Source organism: Pteropus medius, unplaced genomic scaffold (assembly GCF_902729225.1).
Source record: "Pteropus medius unplaced genomic scaffold, Ma_sr-lr_union100, whole genome shotgun sequence".
Lineage (NCBI taxonomy): Eukaryota > Metazoa > Chordata > Mammalia > Chiroptera > Pteropodidae > Pteropus > Pteropus medius.
In genome coordinates this window covers 4,664,408-4,682,534 of record NW_024349797.1, presented here as the reverse complement: position 1 = coordinate 4,682,534, position 18,127 = coordinate 4,664,408, and the positions used below count along the sequence as shown (strand labels likewise).

Genomic DNA, 18,127 nt, shown 5'->3' with positions numbered 1-18,127 from the left:
TACAAACCTCCAAGACTCTAGGGAACACTGGACGATTCATTTGCCTTAAGCTTGCCTGCATTTCCTTTTAAATTCACACTGGTGAAGCTGAATGATGAATTTCCACAAGTTCAGTATCTAATCCCAACATGCCCAAATGACATAAATACATGTTTGAAACTTAATTTAAATATTTACTCTTAGGTTTCACTTAGTATTTTTAAGCAATTATAGAGCAAAAAGGCCAAATAGTTTTCAAGTAAGTGCTTTTATTATTCTCTGACATTTCACAGTCAATTTCTACAAAACTTCATACTTCAAGAGAATTCACATTTGGTAAATAAATCTCTACCCTAGAATTCATAGCTGGAAAACACTTCAATATATGCACGAGAGTTACTTTTCTGCTGAAGGAATCAGAGTAAAGTCAGACAATACCATAATCAATAAAAAGCAATGAGAGTGTAATAAATTACAATGTCATCAAACTCCATTCCCATAATCCATTCAATCAGTAGCTTTTTCTAGATGTTTCAATACAGCCAGCAAAATCTGCCAAAAGCTCTCTTAATGGTTTGAGCTAAGTATTGCTTCTCACTTTCAGAAAACAGTAGCTCTGCCACAGTACTTCACACCAGATCAAATCATGCATTGCTAAGACCATTACTACTTACAGCCTTGTGCAACCAACGAAGATCTTTCTGGTCAACTTCAAGTTTCCTCCATTTGTCGATCTGGCTTTCGGCCCCAAATGTCTGCTAGCTTCAGTGAATTTTCCAAGATTTGGCTTCTCTACTTGGCTTCACCTGCTTACAGCTCCACTAGGGAAGGAACACCCATGCTTAGAGCCTAGAGAGGCTTTCAGCACTAAGTATAAGATCAAAGAAGAGCTGGGGGTGGTGCTGTTTCTCCCTGCCACTCAGCAGTGAGGATCAATGATGGCTTTCATCATCTTTTACTGTGACAGGAAGGGAAATGCAAACCTTAATCTAGGAAGAAGAGTCCAAGAGGCATATAGCTCCACACAGGGTTTTTCCGATGGAATAAATCTGGTTCTCAGCAAGTGTGTTCATATTTTTGACACTCAGTAAGACTCATGACTGGTGCCCAGGCTGTTCTGAATGCACCTGTCTCTATGGCTTTGCTGCCAAACATATTCTGCCAAAAAGGAAGCTTCCTAGCATGGTGCACAGAGCAGAGCTGCTGTAGTACCACACAAATTCAGGGGAGGCAAAGGGAGTGGGCCAAGAGACAATTATTCAAAGGAGCTGAGTCTGCTTAAAGACACATTTGCTCTAATTTTGAAACTCAAAGCAAATAGCAGGTAATAATTCTGCACTGATTAGGAGAGTCCAGAGATTCTACCAAGTTGTTTATTTCTAAATTAGTCATATCTAACTCACACATGTTCGAGACCAAAGTATAGGCGATCTGAAGCTATATTAGAGTTACAGCTACCTATGAACATTATCCTCTGGCCTTGGTAAAACGTCAAGATTTTCCTTGCAGAAAAGACGAAGCTGAAGCTGGTCATCCAGAACTTATTTAGGTTTTCAAGAGGATGAAATTTTTAAATGAGAGTAAAAAATATTTGAAACTTTACACCTTAGAAATCTAGTTTACCTTTACAAGGAAGTTGAAAGAATGTGTATTCTCTGTAAATTCTCATCACACCCTCCATTCCTAGATGAGCTTTATATAACCAACACTACACCTCTGGGTTTGCAGCCAATATTCAATACACAGAAGACTCCGCTCCACAATCACTCCATGTCACTGTGTGACACATGTGACAAATGAAAACTTTGGAGGTGAAAATTGGTAAGAATGTTTTCCAATTTTTGTGGGTGTATATTTCATAACCGCAGGATGATTTTAATTCCAAGTCTATCCGGCTTAATAATCACTTTTTCTTCTTTTATGGAAACAAAAGAAAAAAGTAAAGGTGGCAGCAGAGGGTTAACTTACACTACACTCTCAGGAACCATGAGGCTGTCTTTAAGATTTTCACACACAAAACAGGTTGCATTGTTTCAAAAGGAGAGAGGAAGAGAGGAAAAAGCAAATTACCAGAATCTTCCAGCTCCTGACCAAGAGATGTAGGCCATATCTACTTTCTTCAAACTCTAAGTCAAAAAAGCAATTCATCAACTGTAATTCCAGATGGTACTGAGCCTGTTCCATACTTTAAAAATTTGAAGTTTTCACCTACCAGTTTAAGTGAAAAGAAACCTAGCTTGTGATGAAAGTGTAAGAGTTAAATGGTACTACCTTTCCCCTTGACTTTAAGAAAACAAAGCTCTAAGTGATTAAGTGCTTGCACCCTAGGCCTAATCTGTGCCTAAAAGGCACAGGATGCCCCCAGGGAATGCAAACACAGTCCTCTTATTTTTCTCTGTGGCTAAAATATTCAAGGGAGATCTGTGAAGGGATCCTTGTCACCTACTTCCTGGCTTGACAGGTGTCACTCTATTCACTCATCAATGTCACTGCACCTTGATCACAGTGAGTGGGATTGTGGGAGGTGACAGCTAGAAGAGCCCCACACAATCATCTCTCCTGCTTTGCCCCACGATCCTTCTAAGTGCCTGCAGGATAAGGAAGAGGGACTCAAGGACGCCCTGAATCTGAGGTCCTCAGGGGAAGAGAAACCTATGTAAACTGTGCATAGACCACAGGTTAAGACAGCAGCCAGGTATGGGCATGTGGCTTCATAACTGAACCGCTGAACAGTTTGAATTTAGAAGGAAAATCTCTTATGTAAGCTTTGGGAAACAGGAGTAAGATAACAGCAAAAAGAGTTAAAAAGAACCACTCAAGTAACAGGAAAAAATGCCTTCTGTGCTATATGTCTGGGGGATCAGAGAATGCTTCTAAGTCACCGCCAGTATAACCAGAGCCTGATGCTAAAGATGCCTGCAGCTTGGCCCAGGCCTGCGGAGCCCGGCTCTTGGTGGCCTCTATGAACAGCTGGGTCTGCTCCTTTAGCTGATCTAGCTCCACCTGAGTTGCCTGGTTCTGACGAATCAATTCCTTGGTTTTCAAAGTGATCTCCAGCAAGCCGGACTTGTGTAGGACCACCAGGGTATTCTGAAAGCGCCTATGCTTGCTCTGCCGCTGCTCTGCGAAGAGATCTGGGCTGCAGCAGAGGTGCTCTGCCGCCCATAAAGGTGAGCTATAATTAGCTGACAGTGGTGAAAGCGGGGAGTTGCTCTCTAGCCCATGCAGAGTACTGTCTGATGCGCAGACAGGACTGGCAGGGGAAGCAAAGGTTAGACTGGGAGCTTTAGCCACGTGGCTGCTGGACACTGGCTGAAGAGTCTGTGGACTTCCGCCTGCCACCAGGGAGGGCACACCCTGCAGAGCGGAGTCCTCGGCAAGCTTGGTGCTGGGGGGTGCTGGGGTTGGGGGACTAGATGGCACAGCACCAGTCTTGGTCGGCTCATTGGCAGACAAGCTTGGCTCAAGTCTCTCGGTACAGATTTTCTTCTGCATTCCATTTTCTCCTCTTTCTTTTGGACTGAGAGAAAGGCCCCTTTTGCCTGGGTGTGGGGCTATTTTGGTATAAGAATTCAGAATGGGCAAGTAGTTCCTGGAGTCTGACTTTTTCTCACCAGCGTGACATGGGCTGACAGGAGATGGTACAGGTGGATGAAGGAACAGGAGCTGTGGTTGTGCCGAGATCACTTCGAAGGAGGGCTGAACAGTCCATGACTGGAGCTGGGATGAGCTGCTGCCCTGAAAGAGAAGGAAAAGAGCAGCATACTACTCATAACCTACTGAAAGGATAGATGCTCAAAGCTTCTGTCAAAGAGCAGAGATATTTATAACAATTTCAAGTACAGAGCTTCTCTCACATATAGGGTAGCCATTCTCAAAAATGTGAATGGAGAAGTGGCTTGAAAATCCATTTGGGTATGATATCTCTCTCTCTCTCTCTCTCTCTCGCACAACACACAATGTACCAGAATACCTATCAATATCATTTACTTTCCCTAAGGGAAAACTGGAGGAAATATCTATTTTTATTCAAGTGTTCTCTCTCAGAAAAAGAAATTGTAGGTAGGTAAAGTAATGACATAGTTAAGGTCACAACTGGGGCAATAAAAATATGGATTACTACAATTTCATGGCATCAGTTACAATGTGCTAATCTCAAGACTATAAATATGACTTTACGCCAAAGTCTATCTTTGTTTAGTTACACGTAGAACCTCTTTTACCTGAAAACAACTTTTGATTAAAAGGTTATGTATCATCGGGAGTCCATGGGCCCCTTTTTAAAGCAGTGATACCCAGCAACCATAAAACCAAGATAACAGAGTGACATACCATGTATTGGTGCTTACCACAGGCTAGCACTGTGTGTGATGTTTTACATGGGTTGTCTCCATAACAACCCCATGAGGTAGTTGTCATTTGCCTTCACAAATAGGAAACTGGGGTGTAGAAAGTTGAAATAACTTGCTTTAAGTCAACAAGCTACTAAGTGATAGAGCTGGGATCCCATCCTGACTCTAAAAGCCATCCTAACCATTCTGCTATATTGCCTTTATTACATTACTCCTCAATTATACATTTTTATTTTTTAATTAAAGTACTGATTCAGATGGAAATCTAATAAAGGAGGGCATGGCTACCTATTTCTAACATTTAAAAGCCAGCCAGTTCCAACCTGGCCCAAATATATGAGTATTGAGGATAGGTAGAGATAGGGCCTGGCAGAGGTTCTTCTCCTTGGTGGGGTTCATTGGATTTGGCTGAAGAAAGCTATCTTCCCACCTGTGCATACTGTTTTGCATACATTTTAGCTCCCTGGATGCCTGGTTAGGAAGTTTGGGTCAGCTAAAGCTCATCTCCTGTGAAAGGGTAGGACGACCCGGAGAGTCCATTCTGGAGCCCTCTTGGTGTTCAAATATACTCTGGGATGTATGTAAGTAAGCAATGTGAGGCCTAGCAACCACACTTCCCTGTCAGAGGAGATCCAAAATCAGGGGTCTTTCTTAGTAGAGATGGCTTAGTCCAGCTCAATCAGAAGCAAAACGTCAGGCTATCCCCCTACCCAGTCCTGCCCTAAGGGTGAACCCAGGAGGCAAACAGATCCAGAAAATATCTAATCCACTGCTTTCCTAAGATGATTTCACTAAATTATTCCTAATGTTGCTGTTAAGCCCATTGCACTAATAGATACTTAGCTTACTTGTTCTAATTATTAGATTTTACAGTATGTTATTCAGGTTGAAATTATCTGAGGGAATATGGGATAAGACTTTAGGGTCTCAGAATCATTTCACATAAAGCCTTCGTGCTGAAGATGAGGAAACTGAATTCCATGGTGGTTAAGTAATTGTGTGAAAAATCACAGTTGAGTGGCAGAATTGGAATCAGATCCTCACAAAAAAAATACCTAAAACCAAGCAGCAATAATCAAGATGTTACACAATAAGCAGATATTTTAAAAAGTATATCATTATTTTAATTTAGGAATATGCTAGATGTTAGCATGTGTGAAAAACTAAGATGAAACTCCTAGACTACTCCATCAGGTCAGCCTGCCCCCAATGAAGCCCAAAAGCCTTCCCAGCAGGTCTCTGTCCTGAAGAATGCAGCTCTGCTGGAAAAGCCTACTCACTCCTCAACCGTGGGCTGTTCTCAGCCCTTTGGAGCTGCCAGCCTTGCCTACAACAAAGAAAGCATAAACACAGATGCATAAGGAAGAGTGACAAGGGAGCCAGAGAGGAAGGCAGGGAGAAAAAGAGCCAGGAGAAAGGAAGCCCTCAGAGGCATCACAGCGCTGGTGGGGCCCCGACGAGCTCATTTGGGCTCCATTATGTCTTTATTCTCTCACTTCCTTTCAATAAGCAGAGCTGTGCTTCCCGCTGAGATGTGATTTGCTAAGCAAAAATTTTTGAATTCTTTTTCCAAACTCACCAGGCTGCCTTATGGAAAATCAGTTTGTATTCCTCAGAAATAACTAGGTAATAGTTAAGATGTTAAGGTTTCCTGTCAGGCTACAGCCATGTATAATCTTCTACCTAAGATGGGAAGGTCAACAACATAAAGCCAGATTTCAAATGTCACTAGTTTCAAGCAGCCTTATCAGTGGACCCATGTGAGAACTGATATATTTTAGAGCAAAGCAGACTAAGGTCAAATGTTCTTTAACCCAGTTCACATGACTAAGTTCTGTTCCAAATACAGGGGCTTAGCTTAGATTTTCATCTAATTAAATCTTTTCTTTCACGTCTAGACAATAACCACGTATTACGCAAAGTTATGTAATAAAGCCTGAAACAGGGTATGTTTCAACTCCACAGCAATGCTGTGTGGACTCTGCTGGGACAGTCACACCTAAACCAAAGTGCTGCTTTCTCACTGATGACATGGCTTTGGCTGATTACTAAGAAATGCTCAGAATGTACCATGAGAAACATGAAGACTGCCTCAACTTCTGAAACAAATAAATGCATCCCATACCTCTAAATTCCCAGGGCATTTAAAATTAGAGATTCTTCTGTTTCTACTCTAAATTCTGCCATGTATTAGAATGGCACTATAAAAGTTATGACCTTTCTGCTTGATTCCTTTATACATGACTAAAGAATTCCAGATACAAAACAAGGGATACAACAGATACAAAACAAGGGATACGAAAACTGTCTTACTGTTTAGAAAACAAGAACACATGTCACAACTCTTGTAGTCCTTTTTAAAACACTGTCTGTAGTAGAAAAGAAACATCTTCTCCCCAGGACAGAAGGACATATCGGTGTGGTTCTAATGGTCTGCTTCTAAAATCTCTCCAGGGCAGGGAGGGAGAACTCCTTACACAGGAAGCTCAGAAACTTTAAATGGCAAACGCGTCAGGAGATATCAGTTCTCCTCACCTGTTTGACCAACACGTTCTTCATGACCACCATGGGGGACAGTGTAGGGAAGGCACTGCTTGCAGTCTTGGAGTTCTGCCTCGGCCTCTCTTCCCGGCTCCAGCCTAAGGCGCTCAGCATGTCCTCAGACTCCATCTGCTCTGCCGAGCTCAGACATTCCGAGCTCCCATCTGGTGGGCAGAAGAATGGTCAGTGCACTCAGGCTCTAGGCTAGGGACTCTTAAGCAGGGCAGCCATTACCCTTCAAAACTAAATGGGACATATGTGAGATGGGTTTTTGTGAATTTTTCTGAGTTCTTTAGCTTTCACTGGATTCTCAGTAGGATCCAGAGTTATCACTCCCACCCCTAAAGATTAAGAATCACTGCCCTAAGACTTCCTTTCTAACTCTCTTACAGACAGAAGCCTGTATCTATTTGGTTCGTGTGAAAGTAAATCATCACCAATTTATAGGAGAAATGTGTTGAAGGCTTCAAAGTCAGTTCATTACTTTCAAGAATCTGTTGTTGTAAAGGGAGGGGAGTGTGTGTGTGACCTGGGGCATGGTTATGACTGTTAACAGTCTCTGGGCACTATAAGATGCAATTATAATAAAAACACCACCAATCTGTAAACCTCAAAACTTACGTCCATGCTGAAATTAAAACAGCTTCATCCTAAGTTTTTTAATTGTAAATTCTGGATAAGTTCATCAAAAGTAAATTTTAAATGTGTCCATTTTTGTTATTCCTTCCACCTGGGTAAGCATTTCCTTTGTTGGTGTCCTAAATGCACCTGCTGTGTGCCTATTGGGGATCTTGCAAAATGGGTGACAGAATTTCTCCGAGGCAAAGCAAATAAGGTTACCCTATGTGAAATCCATACAAAAAGGACTTAATTAGCTACCTGCTGGAGCAAACCCAGAGACTACTATAACCCTGCTACTGAGGAGTCTGGGAACACCCTAAATGTTCATCAAGAATCTCAAAGTAATCTGGATGAGGCAGACTGGAATGTGACTTTAAACAAACAAGTACAACTGTCAACACTTGTATTTAAATCAAAATCTCCAGTGACACTTTTTAGAAATTACAGATGTTGGAGTCCTCCCCTCAATTTACTGAACTCATTTATCTGGTGCCCAGGGAGACATACTTTCACAAAGCACCACAAGTAATCCAAATGTGCACCTCTAGTTAAGAACCATTAGGCCAGAAACAAAGACTGCAGGAGTAAAGTGCATACCTAGACCTGGATCTTGGTTTCTGAATGCTGTCCTGCACGAGAAGGAAACCAGGGCTCCTTGGATTCTAAGTCTTCGGCAGAGAAGGTACATGATGAACCTGGACATCTTATTGTCCCACAAAGCAAGGAGGTACTCAAACACAAATGGGGACATGTCAGAAAGACACAAGAGCTATCTAGAAGGGACTTCCATTGGCCATATCTGGGACAGTTTGAGTATCAAAAAGAATAATGGATCGATAAACTTAGTTACAAAAGAATTTCATGTATCCACAATGATACTCAAAAAAGGAGGTGGAGGAGGGAAAGTGCTTCTTTACAGAAGAATGTCAGCTAATAACATGTACAAGGAATAATAGAATTAGATCACCATTTTCAAACCACAAATGTAGTAACTGATTCAAGCAAGAATCACCAATGGATGCTAAAACCACTAGTCATGTTTGTTGGGGAATATGACAGTCACACAGTCTCAAAGATTGGTCCCATAAATTGTTTAAAATCACAAAGAGAAAAGGGTACTTTTACAATAAAGAAATCTGGTATATACTTACTACCTTAACCAAGTGATCAACCAGAGCATCAAGTACAAGACAAACTCAAGTGTCTCCTTATGTGTGCAATAAGGCTAAACCATCAAAAATGTAAAATTACAGTTAAAAAAAAAAGTTTATCCTGATTCTAATAACAAGAAAGCTACCAAAAATCCAGTGTGTGGGACATGCTATAAAACAGGCTTAATTCATTCAAAGATGATGTCAAAGAAAAAAAAAAGGAAACGACATTAAAGGAAAGATGAGGGAGCTGTGTTAGACTAAATACGACTAAAAGATAGGACAACTAAATGAAATGTACAGTCTTCAATTGGACCCTGGATCCAAAACAAAAAGATGAAAAGATTCATGGCTGTAAAGGATACCATTGCAACAACGGGAAAACTCTGAATATGTACTGTAGCTAATTAATAATTGCAGATTACATCATACTCCAAGGTAACTGGAATAATAAGTTGGACATTTACGAAATCACTGGCACCTGGCTTAGACATGGCTAGAGGCATTCACTGGGGTCACTATTGGGGACATAAAGAGTTTGATGAGTTTTAATATTGCCTTATGTCTGGACAGCACAATACTTCTTAAAGCACTTACTTCTACATTGAGAATAAGAAAACGATGAGAAACAGTATCTAGACTTTGGGACACACTACAAAACAACTGGCCTGACAAAGTTGAAGTTGTTGGAAGGAGAAATACCAAAATGTCAACAGTATTAGGAATAATAGGTGGTGGGATTATGGACGTTTATTTTCTTCTTTGCACATTTCTAAATTTCTAAGTTTCTATAATGAACACCTGTTACCTCCATGATATAAAAAACAAACATGATGTTAAAAGAAAAAACAAAGACATTAGGCCTGCGATGTTTCCCAAACCTATCTGATAACGTGAACCACCAGAGACACTTAAAAGAAAATAAAACCCACATTCCAGGCCCTCATCCCTGACCCTCGATGTCACAATCTCCAGGAGAGGGGTCTGGTGAGTAGTATTTTAAACAAAAGCCTCAGAAGAGCCTTATGATGAGGCAAGCCTGGGAAACAATGCCAACAGAGAGAGAAGAAAAGGGGCTACACTTCAGTCCTCCCTTCCCTGGATTGTCCTTATTCTAATTCCTTTGTCGGTAGGTGCTCTGTTTCTCTCTGAGCAACAGTCTATTTATAATTTGGCTTCTCACACAGCATGCTTACAGGGAGAAAATACACCAATCTACGGATGAGGCAGTTCTAGTGTTCCTAACAGCTGCATTTCTCACTCTAAGTTAACAAAATCAACAGGGTGGATTGATTAATTTCTGTGAGGCTGGATAACAAATCTTCCTCTAGGGGTGGGCTCCCATCCCAAGATGCTGACCCGGCTAGAATCCCCTGGCATCACTCCGCTGCATTCCCTGGACCAGAATGTTGACACTAAAGCCATAGTCAAGGCACTACCCCAAGACCCAGAAATTAAAAAAAGAGCCTCAGCACAACTGCAGCTAGCCCTTTCAGGTAAAGTTTCAGACAAACTCATAAGGAAAACTGTTCTACTTCCTTGTCTCTAATAAACACCCAAGTTTGGAATTGGGCCAGGGTGCTCATAGTCCAAATGCAAAACGCACAGATACTGGGAGGATGGGTTGAAGAGGGGAAATGCTTTTAAACATAGCAAAATTACTTTTTTAGCAAAAAGTTATCTTAACAAATTATACACTGTTGTTGTTTAATTTGTTACATGGTAACAACATGCAGAATTTTTTTTCCCTGCAATGTAACTATTCCTATGAAAAAGGAGCTAGGACAACAGAATTATGAGTGTATAAATATTTTTCCCAGTAACCATTTGCAACAGTCAGAAATGTAAGATTTAAAGTTGAGAGTCAGTTGAAAAAAAAGAATGTCAAATCATTCCTTCAGAACCCCATGGTGACTCTGATGAGTGTCCTGCCTTATGGCATCAGAATTACCATTTTAAAATATCAGATAGTTATTTATTCTGTGAAAGCTTCCTATCCTTATTGCACAGATGAATTTTAGGGAGGATATTTTTCAGGCAAATCAATCATTTCAATGTAGAAAGAATAAGGTGTTTTTAACCTGAAAATCCAGAGTCCTTATCTGACTCGGCAGCTGCCATGCCGAGTTGACGAGTCACTTTTTTCATCTCTGTGCCTTTGCCTAGTTTGGCCGAGAGTCTTCTTGGGCTCTCTCTGGATGAGTTTTTCCTCTCCATGTTTTACTAGGCTGGAAGTGGATTCACCAGTACTCTTTTCATCTGGATTGCCCTGTGAAAAACAATTACATAAGAAGTCATTGCCTGGGGAGCGGAAACAGGTGATCCAAATGGTGACTAAAGTAGGGGCAAAGAACACTGGCCTCGCCCACTTCCTCTGCATCTTTTCAGAGGTTTCACCTGAAAAGATTTCAAGTTTACTGAACAGTATTAAGTGTTTCTGCCCAAAAGAAGTTTTGCTGTCCTTTCTGTGCCCTCTAATTCCATTACAAATTCAAAGCACACAAACCACATTCAGTGGAGGCTTTGTAAACGGCTCACAAAGGCACATTTGATTAGGTTTCTGGAATGGGTAACTCACCCCGCTCCCTGAAGGAGAGGAGAGGGAATGCCCACCTCGGACAAGGCTTGCTTTCCCAGGATATATTTGCAGGCTCCTGACTTACTGCCATCTCCCATTGTGTGGTTTCTCAAATAAACTTTTCACTTCTTTGGATGAAGTACTGAATGGAGTAAAAACAACTCTTTATATATGCAAGCTACTTTTTGGCTTAAAAAGCACTTTTATGCGCAAATAAGATCATATTTAATAGTGCTTTGCTTCTATAAAAACCCATAACATTATTGCTGTTTTACTCTCACTTGAGCCTCATAACATCCTCCTCTGTTGCTATCCCATAGAGGAAGTGGAGGGTCAGATAAGTTACATTTAGTCATTTAAAAAATACTTATCAAGTGCCCACTGTGAACCAGGCATTGGGCTAGGAACTTACAGTCTAGAGAGAGAGGCAGACATTAATCAAATGTTTACACAATTAATTACTATTTTGACAACAGCTATGAAGGGGAGAACTCATAGTCTGGGGGGAGAGGGAAGGGAAGGTTTTCCTGAGGAAATGACACGTAACTGGGATCTGGAGGATGAGCCAGTTAGTGAGAGTAAACCAGGGGAAGGGGGTTAGGGTGTGGGGTGGAAGTGTGAAGGCCCTAAGGGAGCAAGGAGGCTGACACATTCAAAGAGCTGAAAGGCCAGGGAGGCCAGAGCACAGTGCAGAGGAGTAGAAGGCCATGCCCTGATGCGAGAAGGGTTGGTGAGGGCCCGACAGGCAGTGCCTTACAACTCAAGATGTAAAGCCTTTGGATATTAAGAGCAATGGGAAGTCATGGGAAGGTTTTAACAAGCATAGGAGGGATTCAAAATAAAAAGAGAAGACAGAGGTGCTATGAGCATCCCTGAGCAACCTTCTTGTTCATCCTTTTGCATACAGTAGATGTGGGTAAAGTGGATTAAAGGGAACACATGCCGATCTGAATGAGACTGAATTTTAAGCACAAGTCCAAGTAAAAATTATTTTGTACCATGTCGAACTCATTTAAGGAAACTGGTTTCCCATTCAATCCATGTCAAACCAAGCACTCTTTTGACAGGTACAGGTTTAGTCCAATGTGCATAAAAGATAAACAATGGCACTGTCACATCTTGTATAGCACTATGCAAAAGCAACATCTCTCTACTGGATGGCCATGAAGTTTGACAGCATGGACAATGCAGTTTAAAAAATAGACTAAAATGTAAAAGTGTATCTCTAATTAAATCAGGATTCTTTTGTATGAAACTCAACAAATGTGCATGGTTTCATTTCCCCAATATAATACTGTCTGAAAGTGAATAGGAGGCTTCTTCAAAATGGAATTAGATATAGCTAGTGGATGGGCAATCAGACTTATTCAAGTCTGACCCTGCTGTTGACTTAGATTAGGAAGGCAGCTAATTAAGAATTTGACAAAGTTTCATATTATCTTATTAAATATGGATTTTTTTTTTTACATTTATTTCAAATAAAGCATCCCAATTTAGTCTGCTACAATCCTTGTGATGAGACAGGTCTTGTTGCAGTTGTTAAAGTGTAGTCAATGGAGCTACAAAATATACACAGGAATTTAATCTGGCCCATCAAGAATATGCAGGACAATATTGATTGTATAATCAAAATACTGAAACATTGACAAATTGGTTAAAAGGAGAATGGATGCCAAAATTAAGAACATATAATGTACTTTAGAATAGTAAGTTAGCTACTTTTGATGGGAGAGTGACTAAAAAATATGAAAGCCTCTGTCCTAAGTAAAGTTCTCTATAAGCAGCAGAAAGCCTTAGTGTCCCAGGACGTTAAAGTGGGATGGAGAATGAAGGAGGGCTACATCCACCTTAATCTCTTCTCTGAGGAGAGGCAGTTCCTTTCCAGAAGTGATACTGAGGACACCAATTAGCCGGTGAACAATAGACCCACTCATACACAGCACCAGATGAAGCTCTCGACAGAAGAGAAGCAAAAGTGATGGTATTTACCACAGGTGTACTTAAAGCCAGGGCCACGCAAATGGCAACGTCTGAAAAACTCAAGGTTTTTTTCTTTCTCGGTATTATTTTGTAATAAAGCTAGATGCTCATAACTAGGGGTTGAAAATGGGTTACCAAGCTCTTATGCTGTGCCATCTCTACTTCCTGGCACAGACTGGAAACCACTAAGGCTGTTTTATAAACATATCAGATCATCAGGTGCCTGACTCTGCATTAAAAGGCCTCCAACTTAAGCTCCCCAGTCAGAATTGACCCTCACTGGACCTCTTATGACTGCATATGTAACAATGTCCAAAAATTCCAAGAGAAAATACACATTAAAACTTATAATGGAAAATGAATATAAATAGAGGTTTATATAAACAGGTATAAAATTCTAACAAATGCTCCTTTATATAAACAGGTATAAAATTCTAACAAATGCTCCTTTATATAAACAGGTATAAAATTCTAACAAGTGCTCCATAGCACTTGGCCCTTCTATTTTTGTACTTCTTAGAGTCTAATTATTTGTCCCTTCAACCTCAAGAGTTGTTTTTTTTCATCTTTGCAACCTCAGCCCCCAACAATATGTGAGGTACTCAACAGAATAATAAATTCCTACGAGTCTTCTATCCTGCTGAATCTCGCTGACAGCCCTAGCAATTTAGCTGTTGTTGAAAAACTTGCACAGCTTGAAGGCCAAGATTCTGCGTTTCCAAACACCACCGTCACCTCAAGAACTAACTTCCAGGTCTGGTCTCCTGCAGGAAGCAGAGATCTCATCTACTCCTTATTCTAAGATGAAACTTCAGGGATAAATCCACCAGCCAAATTAAAGGTTGGTCTAATCCATAATCAATCTCTATGATGATTTAGGCTTATGATATAAAGGAGACCCAAGGTTTACAAAGAAAGGATCTGAAATGCTGCTCTCAGATCTCTCCCTTTATAGGTACTTGGCAACTTTCCTGAGAGCTCAAGTTCCCTTTAAAAGTGTCACGTGTATAACACGCATGCATGGACAAAGGTGTGAGGAGAAAGCCCAACAGAAGCTTAAATACAATAAAGAGACATGGCCATAAAAAATTAAGACCCTTTTCATCAATCAACTAACATGAACTATTATTAAACATATTAAAAAATTAAAACCTCATTCCCCAGAAAACTATGAGTAAACCCAATTAGAATTATAAAAACATTACTTGGGTGAGGTTTTCTCTGAAGTCGTTTTCTCTTGGTCTGCATATTTGGAGATACCATTCCAGGGGAACGTCTGTGTATTTTAACAGAGAACACCTCCCCCAACCCCACCACCACTCTACCTAAATCTCTAATATTCTTCTCCTTTACATTCATTTCCATTTTTCAACTTGGCTGCAAATTCATGTCAAAGATCCTGAACCGCGATTCCACACAATGTCTCTGGAACCAGGTAGAACTCAATTCGCTCTCCTCTTCCAAAGAGGAGATAAGATTAGATAGAGAAGAACCCTCAAATTCCCTGCTTCCAGAAGGGTTCACAGTAACTGCCCACCTCCCGTTTCGCACCGGCCCACGCTGCATCTGTGCCAGACAGCAGGAGTACCCTACAGGCATCCATCAGCCTGCCAGCTCAGCAGGGCAGAACTGGGCAGACCCTAGGACTGTGCTGTGACTGGCATGCCACCAGCCTCCCAGGGCAAACACCCAGGCGATGCATACTGCCAGAACTTGGGCAATAACAGAGAGCCTGACTACGGCTTGTGACCTGGGCCTGGATCAGAGCTTCCCCCAATCCGACACTAACCACAAACTCCTTACTTGGCACTGCCCACCTTCTTTCCCACCTCCCCACCTCCCTGGCACCATGCCTGGCCAGCTTGCCAACCAGGGGAAACAATCGGCAAACTGGGTGACAGCAGGTCTCTGGAAAGGGCAGCACACCTGTGCCCCAGGCCCAGAACAGGGCGCTATCCCCACCCTCAAACTGGAGTCCCAGGACTCGCGCCGGGTTACCAGCTTCCGCACCCACTCACCAGCCCCAGTCCCTGTCCCTCTGCTTACGGTCCACCAGGCCTCCAGGCTCCCCTCCCCTCCCCCGCCTGGAAGCCCAGTGTGCTGTTGCCCCCAGGACTAGACCTGGACCCTCCCGCCCTAAAGGTTTTCCCCCACTGGCTTCTCACACAAGCTCCCTCCCGATACAAAGCCCCTCCCCACCCGCGATTCCCTCTCCCACGCAGTCCCACTCCTCACGGCCAAATCACCCAAATGGGGGGAGGAACACACATTTGGCCGTCTGTCTTCCGAAAGTCCCGGTTCTCCCGCTTCCCTACCTCGCGTCCTTCTCTACTCCCACCTCCTTCCCTCACGCTCCTCACTCAAACGCTCTACCACAGTGCTCAGCCCTCCCTTTCTCACCTATGGCCGGGGTCGCCGATCCACAACCGACCCCGCGGTTCAGGTGGCGCATGCGCGAGCCCGGCCCCGCGGCTCCATGACAACCCCGTGGTCGCCGGGTATCGAGCTATCCCACCGGCTTCCCGCCCCTTTCTCCTCCCCACGCCTCCGCAGCAGCTTCCTCCAGGCACGTGACCCGCCTTGGAGGACCCGGCACCATGGAGACTGTTCGCTGTTTCCCTAGAAAGGCCCTTAGAGGCGCACTCTGTTCCCGCCTCCGCCGGAAGGCGAGCCCCGCAAGCCTCTCAGAGGGCGTGGACGTCCCCGAAGAGGCCGGCGCTTTCTCCGCGGACGGCGGACGTCTCTATGGTTGCTTCCCCAAGCCTCGCCGCCATTTTGTAGGGCGGGATCTTGAATCTGGAGCGGCTGGAGCAGGGTTTCGAGGCGGAGTTTTGAGAACCTGGGTTCTAACAGACATGGCAGGAGGCGTGATTCTCCTGCGGGAGTGGGTGGAGGTTGGCCGGGGGGAAACAATGTACGCCGGGACCCCGTTACGGTCGGGACCCCAGACCGGCCATGCTTGCTGGTGCGCGAGCCCCAAGCGGCGGCGGCGGCGTGGGAGGGCAGGCGGAGAGCTTTGCCGCCGCCTGCGCCTGACGGGGGCGTGTCCGGACCGCCCAGCGCGGCCGCTCACGTTTTCGCCACGCCTGTCGCGGCTGTCGCTTTGCGTTCCCTACTACCTCCTCTAGTCCGTGCTCCACGAGGCCGCAGTCACTATTTTTGTTGGCTGATTTCATGTCACTTGATGGATGACTCACTTTGCCTCGTGCGACTGCCTGAGATACTACTAGGTTATATATGGATGCTGTTTCTAATGCCAGCTTCTGGTGAAGCGTCACTTTGAACAATCCTGCAAGAGCTAAAGAATAAAAGGGGTTGGGAATCATTGAAGTTGTGCCAGTGAGGGTTACTTCTTAGATTAGAAAATATTTCTCCACCGGTGAAAAAGGGGGCATGGTTGAGGGTAGCCATTAATCACTAGGAGGTATTGAATTAATTAAAATGAAAAAATTCAGTTTCTCAGTCCTACTAGCCACATTTCAAAGTCTTCAGTAACCACATATTGCTGATGGCTGCTTTATTGGACAGCCCAGATTACTGCACGTTGTAAGCATCGCAGGACGTTAACGCACAGTGCTGATCTAGATGGGGCAGGGGGAACTCGGGGTTCTGGTAATCCAAGCCTTTCTAACCGCTGCTAGGTCATATTAATCATATTAAGTCCTTCAAACACAGATAGTACTAATGTGTTGCTAGGTATGAATGTATTTATTAGCATAAGCTCTACCAAGAAAGAATTGAAACCCTGTGATATAAGCCTTTAGGGAATGTAGGGAGTAAAAACAATAGTGAACAATTATCAGGTAATTAAGAGCGAGGCAGCTTTACATGCAGTGTCTTATGATGCCTCTATAAACGTGAGGTCGGTGCTTTTATCATTTTTAGTTTATAGTTGAGGGCAGGAAGTGACACAACTACTAAGCCTGGGATCTTGACCTTTAAGCCCTATTGCCTCTTCCTGAGGCAGAATGAGGCAGACTCTTCCTTCAAATACCTTAGAATCTGATATGGGCAATAAAGACACGCTATAATAAATAGTATGAGAATGTAATAAAATCAAGGGAATAAAAACTAACATTCAGATTGTCTTTTGTTGTTGGGGAAGGATAGATAAAAGATTTACAGTAATGGAAGTGAATGAGAGCATAATGCATACCAGGCAAAAGAGAATAAATGAAGTAGGCAAAAGCGTGAGGATTATTCTAGTCCTCAAAGGTGCAAACAAGTCAGACTTCCCCGATTTTACCTATTTTATGAGCAAACAGCCATGCTGTATCTATAACTTAAATTTCAAAGACAAGTTTAGTAATGGAACCAAATGAATTAGACCAATTTACTGATAGGCATGATTTTTTATTGAGCTACTGTATGGTTCTGTATAATTAGATAAGTAGAAAGAGCAATTCAAGAAAAAATATTTTCACATAGCCAAACCAATGGAAAAAATTTTTTTCCTTTCTTTGTTAATTCACCAGGGTTTGAAATCAGCATCTCTGCTGATAGTTTCCTGGTGCCATGAATTCTTTAATCTTTGCAGTCAGCTGCTTATTTAGGCTGAGGTTCTTACGAGGGAGTTTCAGAGCACCACTTCTTGCTCTAGAGTCCTTTCCAATTTGAGTCCTCAAAACTAGTTATGGTTCATTTTGCCACCACCACTGCCAGCAGGGGGAGACCTGCTCCCTTGGATGCTACACTTAAGGATTTGTAAGTAGACTTCCTTTCTTTTTTCCTGTCAGGGAGCGCCACAGACTAGGTTGGAAACTGCACCTCCCCCAGCCTATTTCATTAAGTTGTTGCCTGCCCTGGTCATGTCAGGATTTCAGTTTTCAGTCCTGCATAGGATGCCATGAAGAGTTAGCCTTATGCTGAGTTTTATTTGAAGAGTATATTGAAAGTATACAATATAAATAATCGTTTAACATATT

At 42.7% G+C, this 18,127-nt stretch overlaps 1 protein-coding gene across 4 annotated transcripts; it reads right to left on the bottom strand.

Annotated features, from left to right (window-relative positions):
* Nucleotides 1-228: 228 nt before the first annotated feature.
* CIPC (CLOCK interacting pacemaker) lies at nt 229-15,753 on the bottom strand. 4 transcript variants are annotated; one of them, XM_039883894.1, is made up of 4 exons: nt 15,603-15,753; nt 10,726-10,913; nt 6,867-7,036; nt 2,824-3,717 (listed from the first exon to the last, which is right to left on the bottom strand). In XM_039883894.1, exons 2-4 carry the CDS (start codon nt 10,859-10,861, stop codon nt 2,824-2,826), a joined length of 1,200 nt encoding a protein of 399 aa, XP_039739828.1. In that variant the 5' UTR covers nt 10,862-10,913; nt 15,603-15,753. The 4 variants fall into 4 exon arrangements, with proteins under 4 accessions (XP_039739827.1, XP_039739828.1, XP_039739829.1 ...); XM_039883895.1 differs by lacking the exon at nt 15,603-15,753 and adding an exon at nt 15,402-15,571; XM_039883896.1 differs by lacking the exon at nt 15,603-15,753 and adding an exon at nt 13,070-13,176.
* Between the last annotated feature and the right edge of the window lie 2,374 nt (nt 15,754-18,127).